The sequence below is a fragment of the Chiloscyllium plagiosum genome, unplaced genomic scaffold (assembly GCF_037043375.1).
Source record: "Chiloscyllium plagiosum isolate Xiang-an unplaced genomic scaffold, Cpla_swu_hap1 HiC_scaffold_27, whole genome shotgun sequence".
In the NCBI taxonomy this organism is placed as follows: domain Eukaryota; kingdom Metazoa; phylum Chordata; class Chondrichthyes; order Orectolobiformes; family Hemiscylliidae; genus Chiloscyllium; species Chiloscyllium plagiosum.
In genome coordinates this window covers 44,441,708-44,458,688 of record NW_028270165.1, presented here as the reverse complement: position 1 = coordinate 44,458,688, position 16,981 = coordinate 44,441,708, and the positions used below count along the sequence as shown (strand labels likewise).

At 46.7% G+C, this 16,981-nt stretch overlaps 1 protein-coding gene and 1 long non-coding RNA gene across 2 annotated transcripts in view; both read left to right on the top strand.

Annotated features, from left to right (window-relative positions):
* LOC148143836 (uncharacterized) overlaps positions 1-16,173 on the top strand; it is a 56,620-nt gene extending 40,447 nt beyond the window's left edge. The window contains exon 2 of the mRNA XM_087975270.1: positions 15,276-16,173. Within this exon, the coding sequence (XP_087831396.1) occupies positions 15,276-16,151 (876 nt within the window). The 3' untranslated portion in view covers positions 16,152-16,173. The remainder of the gene's footprint in view (positions 1-15,275) is intronic.
* Positions 3,073-5,394, top strand: LOC148143837 (uncharacterized). The gene is made up of 2 exons (XR_015751325.1): positions 3,073-3,188; positions 4,125-5,394. It is a non-coding gene; the product is annotated as an uncharacterized LOC148143837 (long non-coding RNA).
* Positions 16,174-16,981: the final 808 nt, after the last annotated feature.

Here is a 16,981-nt window from a genome sequence, read left to right as displayed (position 1 = left end):
GGGTGACCTTATTGAAACTTGTAAAATCATGAGGGGTATAGGTACGGTAACTAGCAAAAATAATGAGGAGCCACGGAGGAAAATAAATTGTGGGTCTACCCTTTTTTTTTATCTATTAGCATTTGGACCCTTAAAATTTGTCAGTAATAGCAGCATTTTCACAGAGCATACTGCACAGGCTCCTCGGTGTCAGCAGGAACGGCGCTTGTTATTTTTGTCAGCTAAAAAATGCGCATGCTCCTAGTTTCCGCTGAAATGGGGCGTGACTTTTAGCTATTGGGGCATTCCTGGAGGACCAGAAGCTTGGTAGTCATCCTGCCAATCAGAACATCCCCTATTGTCTGAATGTGGAAGTTGTCCTGCACCTCTCTCTCTGAATGAAGATTAAGTTTCACCCCAGACTGCAACTTCCTTCCTCTGCCCACTTTTCTCATGCCCTTTTCTTCATTGTGGGCTTAAATTGCTGACTTGTAGCAAATGAAAGGAAACGGATTGAATCCAGGAAGGAGCAGACTCAGGAAATGTTGGTCCAGGACTGTCTGAATTGGCAAACACATGGCAAATCCAATACTTCAATGTGAAGTTATATCCTTTGCTGTGGGGGAAGAAAAAAAACAAAGAAGGGGCATTGTTTAAATGGTGATATTGGGATGTGGATGAAGGTGAGGACTGCAGGTGTTGAAGATCAGAGTCAAAAAGTGACACTGGTAAAGCACAGCAGGCCAGGCAGCTTCCAAGGAGCAGGAGAGTCGATTTTATGGGTACGAGTCTTTCGTCAGGAATGATGTGTGGATGTACAAAGGGGCATCAGCATCCTTCTATGCCAGTCAATGCCAGTTGTCAGACAGGTGTAGTAAGCAATCAGCAAGGCAAGTGGTATATCAGCAAGAGGAATTGAGTTCAGAAGTGGGGATGTCTTTGTGCAGATAGGAGGTCATTAAATATATTCAAAGCTGAGTTTATCTGACTTTTGAACAACAAAGAAGTGGATGGTTGTGGGGGAAGGAAATAAAATGGTTTAAGACCAGTACAGAACAGTTAGAGTCAAACAGCACAGAAACAGACCCTTGAGTCCAATGAGTCCATGCTGACTATATTCACAAACTAAACTAGTCCCACCTGGTTTCATCCATATTCCTCCAAACTTTTCCTATTCATGTACTTATCAAAATGTCTTTTAAATGTTGTTACTCTACCTGCATCCACCATTTCCTCATTCCACACACAAACCACTCTCTTAAAAGAAAAAGGTTTTCCTCATGTCTTTTTAAAATCTTTCTCCACTCACCTTAAAAATTTGCTCCTCATTTTGAAACGACACTTGCCATTCAACTCATCTATACCCCTCATGATTTTATAATCCTCTAAAAAGGTCACCTCTCAACCTCCTGTGCTCCAGTGAAAAATTCCCAACTTATCCACCTAGATGTAGGTAGATCCATATCCAGTTATGATCTGTTCGATGCTGGTGCAGGTTTGAAAGACCAAATGGCATACTCCTGCCCCCAATTCTGTGTCCAGGACAGTAAGAAACTGGAAGACAGGAGCAGAAATTAGGTCAGTCAGCCCATCAGGTCTGCTGTTACCATTCAAATGTGTCTGATAAGTTTGTTAACCCTATTCTCCCACTTTCTCCCGGGACCCCTCGATACTCCAGAATCTATTTGTCTCAGTCTTAAATATCCTCATTGACTTGGCCTCCACAGCCTTGTGTGTCAAGGAATTCCATGGATTCACTGCTCTCTGGCTGAAGATGTTTCTCCTTGAATCCGTTCTAAAAGGTCTTCTCTTTTCTTTAAGACTGTGCCCTCTGGGCCCAGTGTCTCCTGCCATTGGAAACAGCTTCCCAACATCCACTCTGTCCAGGCCGTTCAGTATTCTGTATGTTTCAATTGGATCCCCCCTGAGTGTGGGCCTGTTAATCAGCATGAACCAGACCCTTTAGGATGAGGTATAGCAGGGATTAGATTCAGCAAAGTGGGAATGGAGGGAGAGTGTGTGTGGATTGGAGATTTTCAGCTTGTCTGGAATAAGAGGAAATAAATATAAATTAGAATTGATCAGATGTGCTGAGGAATGGCAGATGGTGTTTAATTTAGAGAAATGTGTGGTTTGCATTTTGGTCAAGCAATCGATGCAGGACTGGCACAGTTAAGGGGAGTGTTGCAGAACAAAGAGACCATGGTATGCTTTCCTTTATTGATCAGATCATTGAGTATAGCAGTTGGGAGGTCCTTTTGCAGCTGTGCAGTTCATTTGGTTTGGCCACTTTTGGAATACTGCATTCAGTTCTGGTTTCCCTGCTGTAGGAAAGATGTTGTGAAACTTTGAAAGGGGTGGAAAAGATTTATAAGGCTGATGTCAGAGTTGGAGGGTTTGAGCTACAGGGAGAGGCTGAATACCTCCGGTATATTTTCCCTGGAGTATCAGAGGCTGAAGGCTGACTTCATAGAAGTTTATAAGGGCATGGATAGGGTGAATACCCAAGGTCTTTTCCCCATGGGGGGGGGGGGGGTCCAGAACTAGAGGAGTTTAGGTTTAAGGTGAATGGAGAAAGGGACGTGAGGTGAAACTTTTTCACGAAGAGGTTGGCGGATGTTTGGAACCTGCTGCCGGAGGAAAAATGACACAATTTAAAAGACATCTGGGTACATGAATAGCATGGGTTTAGAGGGATATGGGCCAAATGCTGGCAAGTGGAACTACATTAATTTAGGATCTCTGGCCGGCATCTGTCTAGGTTAGGGTGGATTAGCCATGTTAAATTGTTCTGTCAGGTTCAGGGATGTGCAGGTTAGGGTGGATTAGCCATGGTGTTTAGGGATGGGCAGGTTAAGTGCATTAGTAAGGGTTAAATGTAAAGCAATAGGGTTTGGGAAATGGGTGTGGGTGGGTTACCATTCGCAGGGTCGGTGTGGACTCCTTGGGCCGAATGACCTGCTTCCACACTCTGGGTATTCTCTGAAAGGAAGGAATTTTGCAAACTGCGTAGGGCAGTGCGATCCAGGCGGCCGCCATCCGGAGCAAGCGCAGTGCGGCACTGGTGACGTCACAACACGGAAGTGGCCATGTCCGTTTCAGAGTGAAACTCACTTCCTCCCTCTAAGCAACTCTTCATCCTGGGGGGATCTGTTCACTTGTAGCAACTGGAGTGAACCCAGGGAGGGAGCAGATACTGCAAATTCAAGGTGAGGAGAGCCGGATGGAGGGTGGGAGGTGCTGTTTTCCCCAGCGTGCCAGAGACTGGGGGGCGGGTCAACCAGAAAGATTACTTATAAAATCGAGGGGCGGGGATAGAGTAAATAGACAAGGTGGTTTCCTTGGGATGGGGGAGTCCAGAACTGGAGGTTAATAAGTCTAGGTTGAGGACGGGGATGGGAGTGGTGAAGATTTAAGAGACCTAAGGGGTATTGTTTTCACGCAGAGGGTGGTGCGTGTATGGAATGAGGTGCCAGAGGAAGTGACGCAGGCTGGTACAATTGTAACATTGAAAAGGCATTTGGATGGTATATGAATAGGAAGGGTTCAGATGGATATGGGCCAAGTGCTGGCAAATGTGACTACCTTAATTTAGAATGTCTGATCAGCACGGAAGAGTTTGCTCTAAGTATCTGTTTCTGTGCTGTATATCTCTGTGAATCTGACTTTCCACAAACATTTGCCACGTCTTTGTTTGGTTTCTCTCTGGTGTTGGTCTTAATACCTTGATGCCTCACTTTCTCCCCCGTTCCTGGGTACGTTAACCATTTTGTGTCTGGCTGTTCCTCAAGAAGCTGCTTTGCAGGTTCACCCTGAATTGAGGCACTTTTTAAAAAAAATTCTTCCCAAAATCAGACCTGCTCACTCTCGGCACTATCCCAATATTGTGATAGATATTAACTCAGGTGGAGGTATCCAAAATTCAGAGGGATGTCGGTCCTGACGTTTTTGCTTTTCTGCCCTGTGAGATCCTGAATCAGCACCTTCAGGAGAATTAGAGTGGAGTGAGAACAGAGGGGGAGAGAGAGTGGGATAGTGCTTTCAATTTTGTGGAATAACAAAAGAAAAGAATATTCCACAGAGTAGAAATTCAGAACACCCAATTCTACCCTGGACTGACATTGATGTTTGTGATCTCTTTTTAGAATATTGGAGATCTGAAGACGGAAGTTTCAAAATCAACAGATGAAGGGCTCGTGCCTGAAATATTGACTCTCCTGCTCCTCAGATGCTGCCTGACCTGTGCTTTTCCAGCGCTGCACTTTTCGACTCTGACTCTCCAGTGTCTGCAGTCCTCACTTTGATGTCAATGTCTGACAGTCACTCAATCCATCTGGACCACAATGATTTTCAACTATGATTCTGTGAAAAGGAGCAAAGTATTTTCATTGTTGTTTCAGTACGTTTTCAGCAGCAGTGGGACTGGATGAGCCACTGTACTGTTGCAGTGGACTGTGGAGCCTGAAACAATAATACGGCTTGGAAAGAGGATATCATGGCGGGTAGAAGCTCTACACACATTTGTGTGCGGCTGAAGCTTCGGCCATGGAGAAACCCGGGGAATCCTGCCCTGTGGAGAAACTGTGGAGGTGTGGCGACTGCGGGAAAGGTTTCTGTGTCCCCTCTGCCTTGGAGACCCATCGGTGCATCCACACAGGCCTCCACCCTTCAGATCCACCAACAAGTCCACACGGGGGAGAGGCCCTTTAGCTGTCCTGAGTGCGGGAAGGGCTTCAGCCATTCCTCCAATCTGACACACCGGTGGGTCCACACGGGGAGAGGCCCTTCCCCTGCCCCGAGTGCAGGAAGGCCTTCAGCAATTCTTCCCATCTGCTGAGGCACTGGCGGATCCACAATGTTGAGAGGCCATTTGCCAGCCCCTAGTGCAGGTGGAGGTTTTTGTTGTCCTGCAACTTGCGGGGGCACCAGTGCTCCCAACAATCGGATGACACCGGTGATGCTGTTGTGGGTCACCCCCAGGACTGAAACTCCCGCCTGTTCTGGCAGTGGAGAGTCAGTGAGCTATTTTTGTTTCCTGCTGGACTTCCCTCCGTCCAACTTTGCTTCCAGTGGGAGCTGCAGCATGTTGAGCCCAGAAGCTACTCTTTTTTTTTTTCTGTCCAGTTAAAGAATTGTTGGCTTTTTCTGGGAATGAGTCGCAGTCTGTAAGAAGTAGTTGAATGCATCGGGACAACCATTCACATTCAGCAGTGACTTTGAAATTAGATATACGGTTATGTGTGTGTGAACGACTCATCGTCCAAAAATTGCACAAAAGCTTGGAAATCAATTGTTGGAAACTGGTTGAATTGGTAATTTCTTTATTTTCTTTTTTAATTTACCCCTTAAGTCTCTGTCTGTGAGATGGTGGGGGCATGATCATTGCTATTAATTAAATTATCTTGTTTAACTTTGCCTGAGTAAAGTTGCAGTATTTATAATTGTTAATTTTTATTTAAATTATAGTTTTGGTGTGCAAAATCTGTTCTTCAAGTCTGACTAGGAAGAGCTGAGAAATTCTGAGGGACATTGTGTGTTTTAATTTAATTGTGCTGTGAATCTGGTGATAATGACAATCGTTTGTATTGGCTTGCTTACCCTTGCCTTCACCCTAACTACTCACTGTGGTAGTGAGTTCCACAGTCTCACCACAATCTTGAAGTTTCTCATGAAATCCTCAGTACAGACTTGGAAAGGAAAATGTTGACGAGCAGAATATAAGGTGCTATCTGCAAAAAGCCAGGAAGAATTCGGCAAAGTAAAACTTTGACAATGAAGAGACAAATAAGGAACTTTGACAACAATGCAGAGATCACAAGTCAGTGTTCAAGGTAACAGTCATGACAAAAAACTGTACTCTATAGACATTGGATATTGTAATTAGGCAAATGTCGAGATGCTGTCGTTGGTTAAATCCAATAAGGTAAGACAAATAAAATAACCAGAACTACTAATCGTAATTGGATGTGGATTTCCCTACGGAGAAAGTGAGGACTGCAGATGCTGGAGTACCAGAGTTGAAAAATGTCATGCTGGAAAAACAGCAGACCAGGCAGCATCCGAGGAGCAGGAGAAGGGCTTAAGCCCTTCCTGAAGAAGGGCTTATGCCTGAAACGTCGATTCTCCTGCTCCTTGGATGCTGCCTGGCCTGCTGTGTTTTTCCAGCACGACATTTATCGACTGTGGATTTCCCTAAGACAAGTGTATACTGTTGATTTGGTATAGGTAAGCTGCTCTTAAAATAATTGAACAGTATATCAAACAGATGTACTTGATCATCTGGGGGGTTTGTTGCCAACTTATGGAAGTGGCTCTGCAGGCTTGAATAAAAGCAGTGTACGAAAAGTGTCCACGTATCATCTGGTAAGTTACAGGCTCCAGGCAGTTCTAGAATCCCGACCAGCGTGCAATAGGTCGTTCAGCCCATCAAGTTGACACTGACCATCCATTCCAACTACCCTATTCTGGTAACCCTTCATTTCCCATGGCCAATCCACCCTAATCCGGATATCATTTGGACTGTGGGAGGAAGCCCACACATACACAGGGAGAATGTGCAAACACCACACAAACAGTTGGCTGAGGGTGGAATCAAACCTGGGGCCCTGATGCTGTGAGGCAGCAGTGCTAACCATTGAGCCACCACCCTGTGCAGCTCTGAGGGAGTGAATTTCAAAGACTCGTAACCTTTGAGAGAAAAGCAAAACTTTTCCATCTTAAATGAGAGGCCACTTATTTGTTAACTGTGTCCACTCATTTCTAGTCTCTGCCACAAAGGGATTCATACATTCACATTAAGTCCTCTCAGGATGTTATACATCTCCATCAGATCATCTAATTCTTCGAAGCTCAAACTGATACAAGCCGAGCCCAATATCCCCTTGACCCCGATAAGCTAAGTAATGCAGCGACCCTTGACCTCACTGACATGACACAGGATGCCTTCAATCTAAGTTGACCTTTACCCTCTAACATCTTGACCCCAGGCCAGCATGTGGTCAGCTACAACTCAGCTCTGACGGGAACAGATGAACTGATCAGACAGCGGTAAGGTGGACACTACATCCCCAGAGAAACCTATTCGAGTGTGAAAGTTGTTCAGCTCCCATTCGGATTGTTGCAGGGACAATATCTCCTGTCATTTAAAAGTCTTTGATCCCAATAAAGTTCTGGTTCTGTTGCACGTTGTGTGTTTTATCAATCTGTGTTTCACTTGATTTTCTGTTCCTGCCATTCCCATTAGGAAGTGTGAATTCAGTACCAGATAATAGTCTCACTTCTGAATTATCATTGAGGATTGGTGTAGAACATACCAAGTGTCAGTCAGAATGGAAGGAGCTGTACTCTTTATTTAACCCTCTGCTGTCTCTGTCCTGGGAGTGTTTGAATGGGAACGTTAGAGGGAGTTTTACTCTGTATCTAACCCAATGATGTGTCTTTCTTGGCACTGTTTGTTTGGGACAGTGTCATGGTTGCTTCACTTTCAACTGAAAAGAGTAGAGGAGGCTGTATTCTGATTGTATTCCCATGCTGTCCCTGTCCTGGGAGTTTTAGATGGGACAGAGTGCTGATGGAGAGAGCTGTCCTATCTGTCATGAAGACCTCTGTAATTGCAATGAATGCAGACTTGGCTGTGGGAGTGGAGGGTACTTTTACTTGAACACACCCGTCTTGGGCTTTGCTCTGCTGATCAAGACCATCTCAGACACCTTCATTCTCTTTTCCAACCAACCACAGGATGGTTAAGGATGGGTAAAAATGCTGGCATTGCCAGCGGTGCCTACACCCCAAGAACAAATAAATACTTTTTGTTTAAAAGTTACACTTATATTCCAAACCCTCTGATTACTTACATCTGAAAATTCATATTTGATTGCAATATCGTTTTAAAACATGGGAATGTGGCAACCGTAGAAATATAACGAGCAACAAATTGAGCAGGTAACAGGTAATGAGCAGGATGGTAATTTGGACCAGAATGCTGAGTCAGCCTGACCCATGGCTGAGAGAGTTCACCCAGATGTTGCAGTTACAACTTCCCCAAAAATATGTCCCTGATGTAAGATCATTCAATGACTTGAAGAGCTAAATGTTTCTATCTCCATAGCTGCTGCCAGACTTGCTGAGTAATTCCAGCCCTTCTGCTTTACCCTTTTATGGGATTTGAGCTTCCCTAAGTCAGTGTAATGAAGAACTGCAGATACTGGAGATCTGAAATACACAAAGGCAGAAATTGCTGGAGAAACTCAGCAGGATTAGTAGCACGTATTGAGAAAGAATCAGAGTTAGCATTTTGAGTGCATTTTGACCCTTCTTCACAGCTGTTCTGGACTTAGGACAGGATATTGACTCAGTTTCTTTCTCACTCCACCAGTGTTGCCTGACTGGCTGGCTGAGTTTCTCCAGCAATTTCTGTTTTTGACTCTTTCACAACGTTGATGTTTGTTGCCCATCCTTAATTGCAAGGTGTCTTGCTTGTGCCATTTCAGAGAGCAGTTTAAGAGTCATCCACATTGCTGTGGGTCTGCAATCACATGTAAGCCAGACCAGGTAAAGATGGCAGTTTCCTTCCTGAAAGGACATGGTTTTTTATGACGATTGACATCAGTGCCATCGACACCATGCTGAGACTAACTTTGTGTTCCACATTTATTCGTTGGTTTATTCAAATTTCACCACTTGCTGTGATGGGATTTGATCCGATGTCCCTGGATTACTCACCCAGTGACATTACGACTATGCTGTTGTTTCCTGTACTTTACTATTTTGCGTTTACTGTTTCTGTCTTTGGCCTCTGATGTTTGGGAAATGAACCTGTTTAAAGGGCTGCCCTAAACCTGCCCTTTGACCAAGTCTTTCGTCACCTGTCGTTATCTGTGCTCCGGTATTGTAATTTTAGAAAATAATTCTTCTTATTTTCACATGAAGCACTTTGAGGCAGTTGACTATACCACGGATGTTATTTGAATGCAGCTTGTATCCCTATCTTAACATCTGGAACTAGGGAGTCATATGTTAAAAGTGTGAGGTTGCACATTTAAGACAGAAATGAGATTTCTTTTCTCTCTGAGGGTTGTGTGTCTTCCACAAAAGGCAGTGGATTCAGTATCTTTAAGGCAGAGATAGATAGATTCTTGCTAACCAAGTGGGTGACAGATTGTCGGGGATGTGGAGGAATGTAGAGCTGAGGTTGTATTCAGATCAGCCATGATCATATTGAATGTTGCAGCAGGCTCGAAGGGCCGAGTGGCCTACTCCTGTCCCTTTGTCTGTGTCTCCCCTCTTATATCCTTGAACTGGGTCCTTCCTTTCCAATATTGCCTCTTGTAGACAGTTAATTGCTGTGTTTCTTATATCAATTTTGTTCCTTCTTGCTCAGTGTTGCTGAAAATCTTCTAACTAAAATAAAAGTTCCTGTTACTATCGCATCAATGGAAGTGTTGGTTTGGATGTAACGTTGAAATAGCCATTCCCATCTTTTCCAGACTTCCACATTTAAAGCCCTCGAGTCTGGTTTCTGCCCCTGAAACAGTTCTTGTCAAGGTCATGTTTGACATTCTTTGCAATGGTGACAGAGGTAAACATTCCCTGGGTTCAAAACCTACTAAGACAGATGGTGGAATGTAAATTCAATACAAATCTGGAATGAAGAGTCTAATTACAAAACTGTTGTGTATTGTTGTAAAAATGGGCGGCACGGTGGCTCAGTGTTTAACCTTGGGCGACTGTGTGGAGTTTGCACATTCTCCCTGTGTCTGCGTGGGTTACCTCCAGGTGCTTCGGTTTCCTCCCACAGTCCAAAGATGTGCAGGTTAGGTGAATTAGCCATGGTAAATTGCCCATAATGTTAGGTGCATTAGTCAGAGGGAATTGGGTTTGGTGGGTTACTTTTCGGAGGGTTGGTGTGGACTGGTTGGGCCGAAGGCCTGGTTTCCACACTGTAGAGAATCTGTAAGGAATCTAATCTAATCTTTTTTTAAAAAACTCATCTGTCTGAACCTGGTCTGGCCTACATGTGATTCCAAACCCACTGTAAGCTGGTTGAGTCTTCATTGCCCTTATGGTCAATTGTTAACACTCACCCTTTTTGACCAGGATGTTGCTGGAATGATTTATAGACTGGATAGGCTGGGATGTCTTTTCACTGGAGTGTAGGAGATAGAGGGGCCACCTTATGGAGGTTTATAAAGTCATGAGGGGCAAAGATAAGGTGAATAGCAAATGTCTTTTCTCTAAGGGTAGGGGAGTTCAAAACTAGGGCATATATTTTTAAAGTGAGAGGAAAAAGACTGAAAAAGGACTAGAGGGGCAACTGTTTTTACACAGGGAGGTTTGTGTGTGAAGTGAACTGTTAGAGGAAGTGCTGAATGTTTAAAAGTCATAGAGCCAAAGCGATGAACAGCACAGAAACAGACCCAACTCTCCATGCTGACCAGATATCCCAACCCAATCTAGTTCCATCTGCCAGCACCCAGCTCATATCCCTCCAAACCCTTCCTATTCATGTACCCACCCAGATGGCTTTTAATGGTTGCAATTGTACTATCCTCCACCACTCCCTCTGGCAACTCAACACGTACCACCCCCTATGTGAAAAAGTTGCCCCTTCGGTCTCCTCTAAATATCACCCCCCACCCCCCCTTAACCCTAAACATATGCCCTATAGTTCTGGACTCCCCCAACCCATGGTGCGATCTGGGTACGACATCTGTTACCCCATTGATTTTCAGGGTTGATTTGGCTGATCTGGCTGGGTAGGTGGTTGTCCCTCTTCTCTCTCAGTTCCATGTGCGTCCCTCCTGAAGCTCAACGCTCTGGCGCAGAGGATGACCCCCTAGAAGAGAATTGCTCCGCCGGTCTAGGGTATATGATGTAGCTACACTCCCCTGCTTGGCCAAATCTCCATTTGGATAGGTACATGAATAGGAAAGGTTTGAAGGGATATGAGCCAAACACAGGCAGGGGGACTAGTTTAGTTTGGGAACAGGGTCAGCATGGACTAGTTGGACCGAAGGGTCTGTTTCCATGCTGTATGATTCTATGACCAAGATAGTGATCTTATGTTTTATGGTGCTCCTTAGGATTGTTTGTTCTATGAAAGGTGATATTGTGTATAGATAGAAATGCTCCAAGCAGGCACCACCCCCTCACCTCAATCCAGAGTCCCAAGTAGTCCTTCCAGCTGAGACAGAGGTTAACCTGCACATTTTCTAACCTAATTTACAATATCAGATGCGCCTGATGTGGTCCTTTTTACATCGGGGAGACAAAACATAAACGGAGGGAAAGTTCACCAACCATCTCAGCCGGGCCGACAGGACCTCCCAGATCCGCCAATTTTAATTCCCTTTCCGACATGACCATCCTCGGCCTTCTCTATTGCCATGACAAACCACACCTCAACTTCCGCTTGGGCAGCCTTCAGCCTGGAGGACTCACCATTGAGTTCTCCAATTTCAAATACCGTCCCTCTCCTCCCCTCCCTCCGACCCCCAACCGGATTCGTCTCTCCAATTGGCCAACCACGTCAAACCCTCTACCTGTCTACACCAATCCCCACTCCGCCACCCTGCCCCCACAACCCCCTTTATCTGCAGCTCCCCCAACACCCACACCCAAACCTGAGGAAGAGTTACACCAGAAACGTCGACTTCTCCCCCGCCTCCTGCTGCTGCCTGGCTCGCTGTGTTCTTTCAGCCTCCTGCCTGTCTACTTTGAGTCAGAAGGTGGAATGAAGTCGAGTTCGGTCCGAGTTTTGTTATCGGCAGATTCCGGGGCAGCGTTGTCGGAGACCGAGGTTGCGGGTGAGTACTGGGGCGGTCGCGATGGCCTGGGTACCGACCCGGAACTCACATTGGACTGGAGAGGCCCGGTGCTGGATAGAGTCTCCACGTGGAGAAAGTGAGGACTGCAGATCAGAGCTGAAAATGTGTTGCTGGAAAAGCGCAGCAGGTCGGGCAGCATCCAAGAAGCAGGAGAATCGACGTTTCGGGGATGAGCCCTGAAGAAGCCACATTTTCAGCTCAAGTCTCCACGTGGGCGACACGGCAGTGTGGGCGGGGCCTGGGGTAGAACGCATCGTGGGGGCGGCGCCTGGGAGACGGTGGCAGCGTGGGGGCGGCACCTGGGAGACGGTGGCAGCGTGGGGGCGGGGCCTGGAGGAGGAGGCGGCAACATGAAGGTGGCTGAAAATGTGTTGCTGGAAAAGCGCAGCAGGTCAGGCAGCATCCAAGGAGCAGGAGAACCAACCCTTTGGGCATGCGCCCTTTTTCAGCAATGAGGAAAGTGTGTCCAGCAGGCTAAGATAAAAGGTAGGGACTTGGGGGAGGGGGGTTGGAAATGCGATAGGTGGAAGGCGGTCAAGGTGAGGGTGATAGGCCGGAGTGGGGGTGGGGGCGGAGAGGTCAGGAAGAAGATTGCAGGTTAGGAAGGCGGTGCTGAGTTCGATGGATTTGACTGAGTCAAGGTGGGTGGACGGGAAATGAGGAAACTGGAGAAATCTGAGTTCATCCCTTGTGGTTGGAGGGTTCCTAGGCGGAAGATGAGGCGCTCTTCCTCAACCGTCATGTTGCTATGGTCTGGCGATGGAGGAGTCCAAGGATCTGCATGTCCTTGGTGGAGTGGGAGGGGGAGTTGAAGTGTTGAGCCACGGGGTGGTTGGTCCGGGTGTCCCAGAGGTGTTCTCTGAAACGCTCCGCAAGTAGGCGGCCTGTCTCCCCAATATAGAGGAGGCCACATTGGGTGCAGCGGATGCAATAAATGATGTGTGTGGAAGTGCAGGTGAATTTGTGGCGGATATGGAAGGATGCCTTGGAGGGAAGTAAGGGGGGAGGTGTGGGCGCAAGTTTTGCATTTCTTGCGGTTGCAGGGGAAGGTGTCGGGAGTGGAGGTTGGGTTGGTGGGGTGTGTGGACCTGACGAGTGAGTCACGGAAGGAGTAGTCTTTTCGGAATGCTGAAAGGGGAGGGAAATATATCCCTGATGGTCTTTGAAGAAGACATGGAGGTGGCACCTGGTATGGAATACAGCGTGGGGGCGGGGCCTGGAGGAGGTGGCGACGGCACCTGGTATGGAATACAGCGTGGTGACGGGGCCTGGAGGAGGAGGCAACATGGAGGTGGCGCCTGGTATGGAATACAGCGTGGGGGTGAGGGTGTATGTGCAGGTCAGGTGCATTGGTCAGGGGGTAAATGTTGGGTAATATGTCTAGGTGAGTTACTCTTCCGGACTTGGTGTGGACTTGTTGAGCTGCAGGGCCTGTTTCCATACGGTACTGACTTTATGAGCTTCTTTTCTGCTAATCCTAGGGAAAAGACACCTTATCTATACTCTTACGATTTTCTAAACCTCTACAACGTCACCTCTCAACTTTCTAGGCTCCAGCGGAAAAACGTCCTAGCCTATCCCGTCTCTCCTTATAATTCAAACCCTCCATTCCTGGTAATGTTCTGGTAAAGTAAGGAATAGGGAATTGTATCGAATCATGTAAATGTACTGTCTGAAAAAAATTGGTTGTGTTCTTGCCTGAGATGATGACAATATCTGATATAAGTAATTACAAATCCAATTATTTTGGTCACAAAATTGAACAATCATTGTGTAACAAAAGGATCTTTGCCCTGAGGCATTGGTGCTTCCAAGCTGACCATCAAAAGTTCAGTTTGTCCCTGCATTCTTTCCTGGTCGTGTTTTTGTGCATTTTGAAAATATTCCCAATCCTCTGAGCAAAGGAGTTGGGCAGTTATGTTGTGGATGTATAGGACATTGGTTAGGCCACTTTTGGAATATTGTGTGCAATTCTGGTCTCCCTCCTATCGGAAGGATGTTGTGAAACCTGAAAGGGTTCAGAAAATATTTACAAGAATGTTGCCAGGGTTTGAGCTGAATAGGCTGGGGTTGTTTACCCAAGGGTAAGGTTTACCCAAGGGAGGCTGAGGCGTGACCTTATACACATTTATAAAATCATGAGGGGCATAGATAGGGTATGATAGATGACAAGGTAGGGAATTGGGGGAGTCCAGAATTAGAGGATAATAGGGTTAGAGTGAGGAGGGGGGAGATTTAAAGGGGACCCATCGTGCAACTTTTTCATGCAGAAGGTGGTGCATGCAAGGAATGAGCTGCCAGAGGAAGTGGTGGAGGCTGGTATGATTACAACATTTTAAAAGGCATCTGGATGGTTATATGAATAGGACGGGTTTAGAGGGATATGAGTCAAGTGCTATCAAATGGGACTAGATTAATTTAGGATATCTGGTCAGCATGGACGAGTTGGACCAAAGGACCTGCTTCTGTGCTGTATATCTCTATGACTCTGGCTTGCCACTAATATTTACTACGTCTGTATGTTTAGTTTTTCTCTGGTGTTGGTGCCAATGCCTTGATGTCTCATTTCTTCCTCACCACCTCCCCGGACATTAACCATTTTGTGTCTGGTTATTTCTCCAGAAGCTGTAGGTTCATCCTGAATTGACACTTTTTTGCTTCCCAAATCAGACCTGCTCACTCTCAGCAGTATCCCAACATCGTGAAAGATAATAACTTTCAGGTGGAGGTATCCAAAACTCAAGAAAAAAAGAGAGAGAGAGAGAGATGGTGCTTTCAATTTTGTGGAAAAAGAAAAGAATGTTCTGCAGAGAGTAGAGTTGCTTGTTCTGAATTTCTACCCTGGACTGATAGTGATGATTTTTGTAATTTTTTTTAAGAGTATTTGAAGATCTGAAGACAGAAGTTTCAAAATCAACAGTTCGGGCTTATGCCCGAAACATCAACTCTACTGCTCCTCGGATGCTGCCTGACCTGCTGTGCTTTTTCAGCATCGCACTTTTCAACTCTGACTCTTCAGCATTTGCAGTCCTCACTTTCATGTCAATGACTGACAGTCACTCAATTCATCAGGACTGCAACAATTTTCGACTATGATTCTGTGAGAAGGAACCAAGCTTTTTCGTTCCTGTTTCAATACGTTTTCAGCATCAGTGGGACTAGATGAGAGACCCTATTATTGCATCGCTCTGAGTGTGGAGCCTGAAAAAGTTATACGGCCTTGGAAGAGGAATTCACGCCGAGGAAGAGCTGTACGTGCTTTTGTGTGCGGATGAAGCTTCGGTCATGGAGAAACCCAAGGAATCCCGCCCTGTGGAGAAACGGTGCAAGTGTGACAACTGTGGGAAAGGCTTCCATTTCCCGTCTGACCTAGACACTCATCGGCGCAGTCACACCGGGGAGAGGCCGTTCTCCTGTCATGAGTGTGGAAAAGGCTTTAGCAATTCCTCCCACCTGCTGAGGCACCGGCAGGTCCACACAGGGGAGAGACCCTACAGCTGCCCCGACTGTGGGAAGACCTTTAGCAGTTCCTCCCACCTGCAAAGGCACCAGCTGGTCCACACAGCTGATAAGCCATTCACTTGCCCTGAGTGCAGGAAGGCCTTCAGCTATTCTTCTGCCCTCCTGACCCACCACCGGGTCCACACGGGGGAGAAACCCTTCAGCTGCCCTGAATGCGGGAAGACATTCAGCAATTCCTCCAACCAGCTGAGGCACCTGCGGGTCCACACGGGGGAGAAACCCTTCAGCTGCCCTGAATGCGGGAAGACATTCAGCAATTCCTCCGCCCGGCTGAGGCACCACCGGGTCCACACAGGGGAGAGGCCCTTCAGCTGCCCCGAGTGCGGGAAGGGCTTCAGCAATTCCTCTGCCCGGCTGATGCACCAGCGGATCCACACCGGGGAGAGGCCTTTCAGCTGCCCCGAGTGCGGGAATACCTTCAGTAATAGCTCCCACCTGCAGAGGCACCAGCGAGTCCACACTGGAGATAAGCCGTTTACCTGCCCAGAGTGCGGGAAGACTTTCAGCAGTTCCTCCCACCTGAAGAGGCACCAGGGGGTCCATACAGGGGAGAAGCCCTTCACTTGCCCCAAGTGCAGGAAGGCCTTCAAGGATACCTCTGCCTGGCTGAGGCACCAGCAGGTCCACACCGGGGAGAGGGCATTTTCCTGCGCCGAGTGTGGGAAGGGCTTTACCCAGACATCCCACCTACTGGCCCATCAACGGGTCCACACGGGGGAGAGGCCCTTCCCCTGCCCCAAGTGCGGGAAAGCCTTCAGCAATTCCTCCAACCTGCTGAGGCACCAGCGGATCCACACTGGGGACAGGCTGTTGTCCTGTCCCTAGTGTGGGCAGAGGTTCTCATCATCCTGCAACTTGCGGAAGCACCAGTGCTCTCAACAATCTGATTCTGCCGGTGACACTACTGTGGGTCACTCCCAGGACTGAACCCTTCCCATTCTGACAGTGAGTGCAGTGGGAGAGTCAGCATGCCCCCCCCCCCACCCCCAACTTTGCTTCCAGTGGGCATTGCTGCTCATTGTGCCCGGGAGTGTTCTTTCTAGTTTTTTCTGCCCACATAAAGATTTGTTGGCTCTTTCTGGGAACGAGTCTACAATAAATAGCTAAATACTTTGGGGTGTCCATTCGTATTCAGCAGTGACTTTGAATTTAGATTTACAGTTACGTGCCTGTGAACAATCCATTGTCTAAGGATTGCACAAATGCTTGGCAATCCATTTTTGAATTGGTAATTTTAAAATTTTCTTTCTTCAGTCTCTGTTTCTGAGATGGTGGGGAAATGATCATTGCTATTAATTAGATTATCGTGTTTAACTTTGCCCTAGCAAAGTTTCAGTATTTATAATTGTTGGTTTGTGTTTAAATTATAATTTTGGTGTGCAAGATCTGTTCATCAAGTCTGGTTAGGAACAGTTGAGAAATTTTGAGGGACTTTGCATGTCTTAATTTCATTGTGTTGTGAATCTGGTGACAGTGACACTCATTTGTATTGGCTGGCTTACCCTTGGTTGTAATGCTTTTCATGCCAACCTGTTGTGATGGTAGTGAGTTCCACAGTCTCACCACATTCTGAGGTTTCTCATGAAATCCTCAGTATAGACCTGGAAAGGGAAAACGTTGACCAGAGCAGAAGATCGGGTGCTAACTGCAAAAAG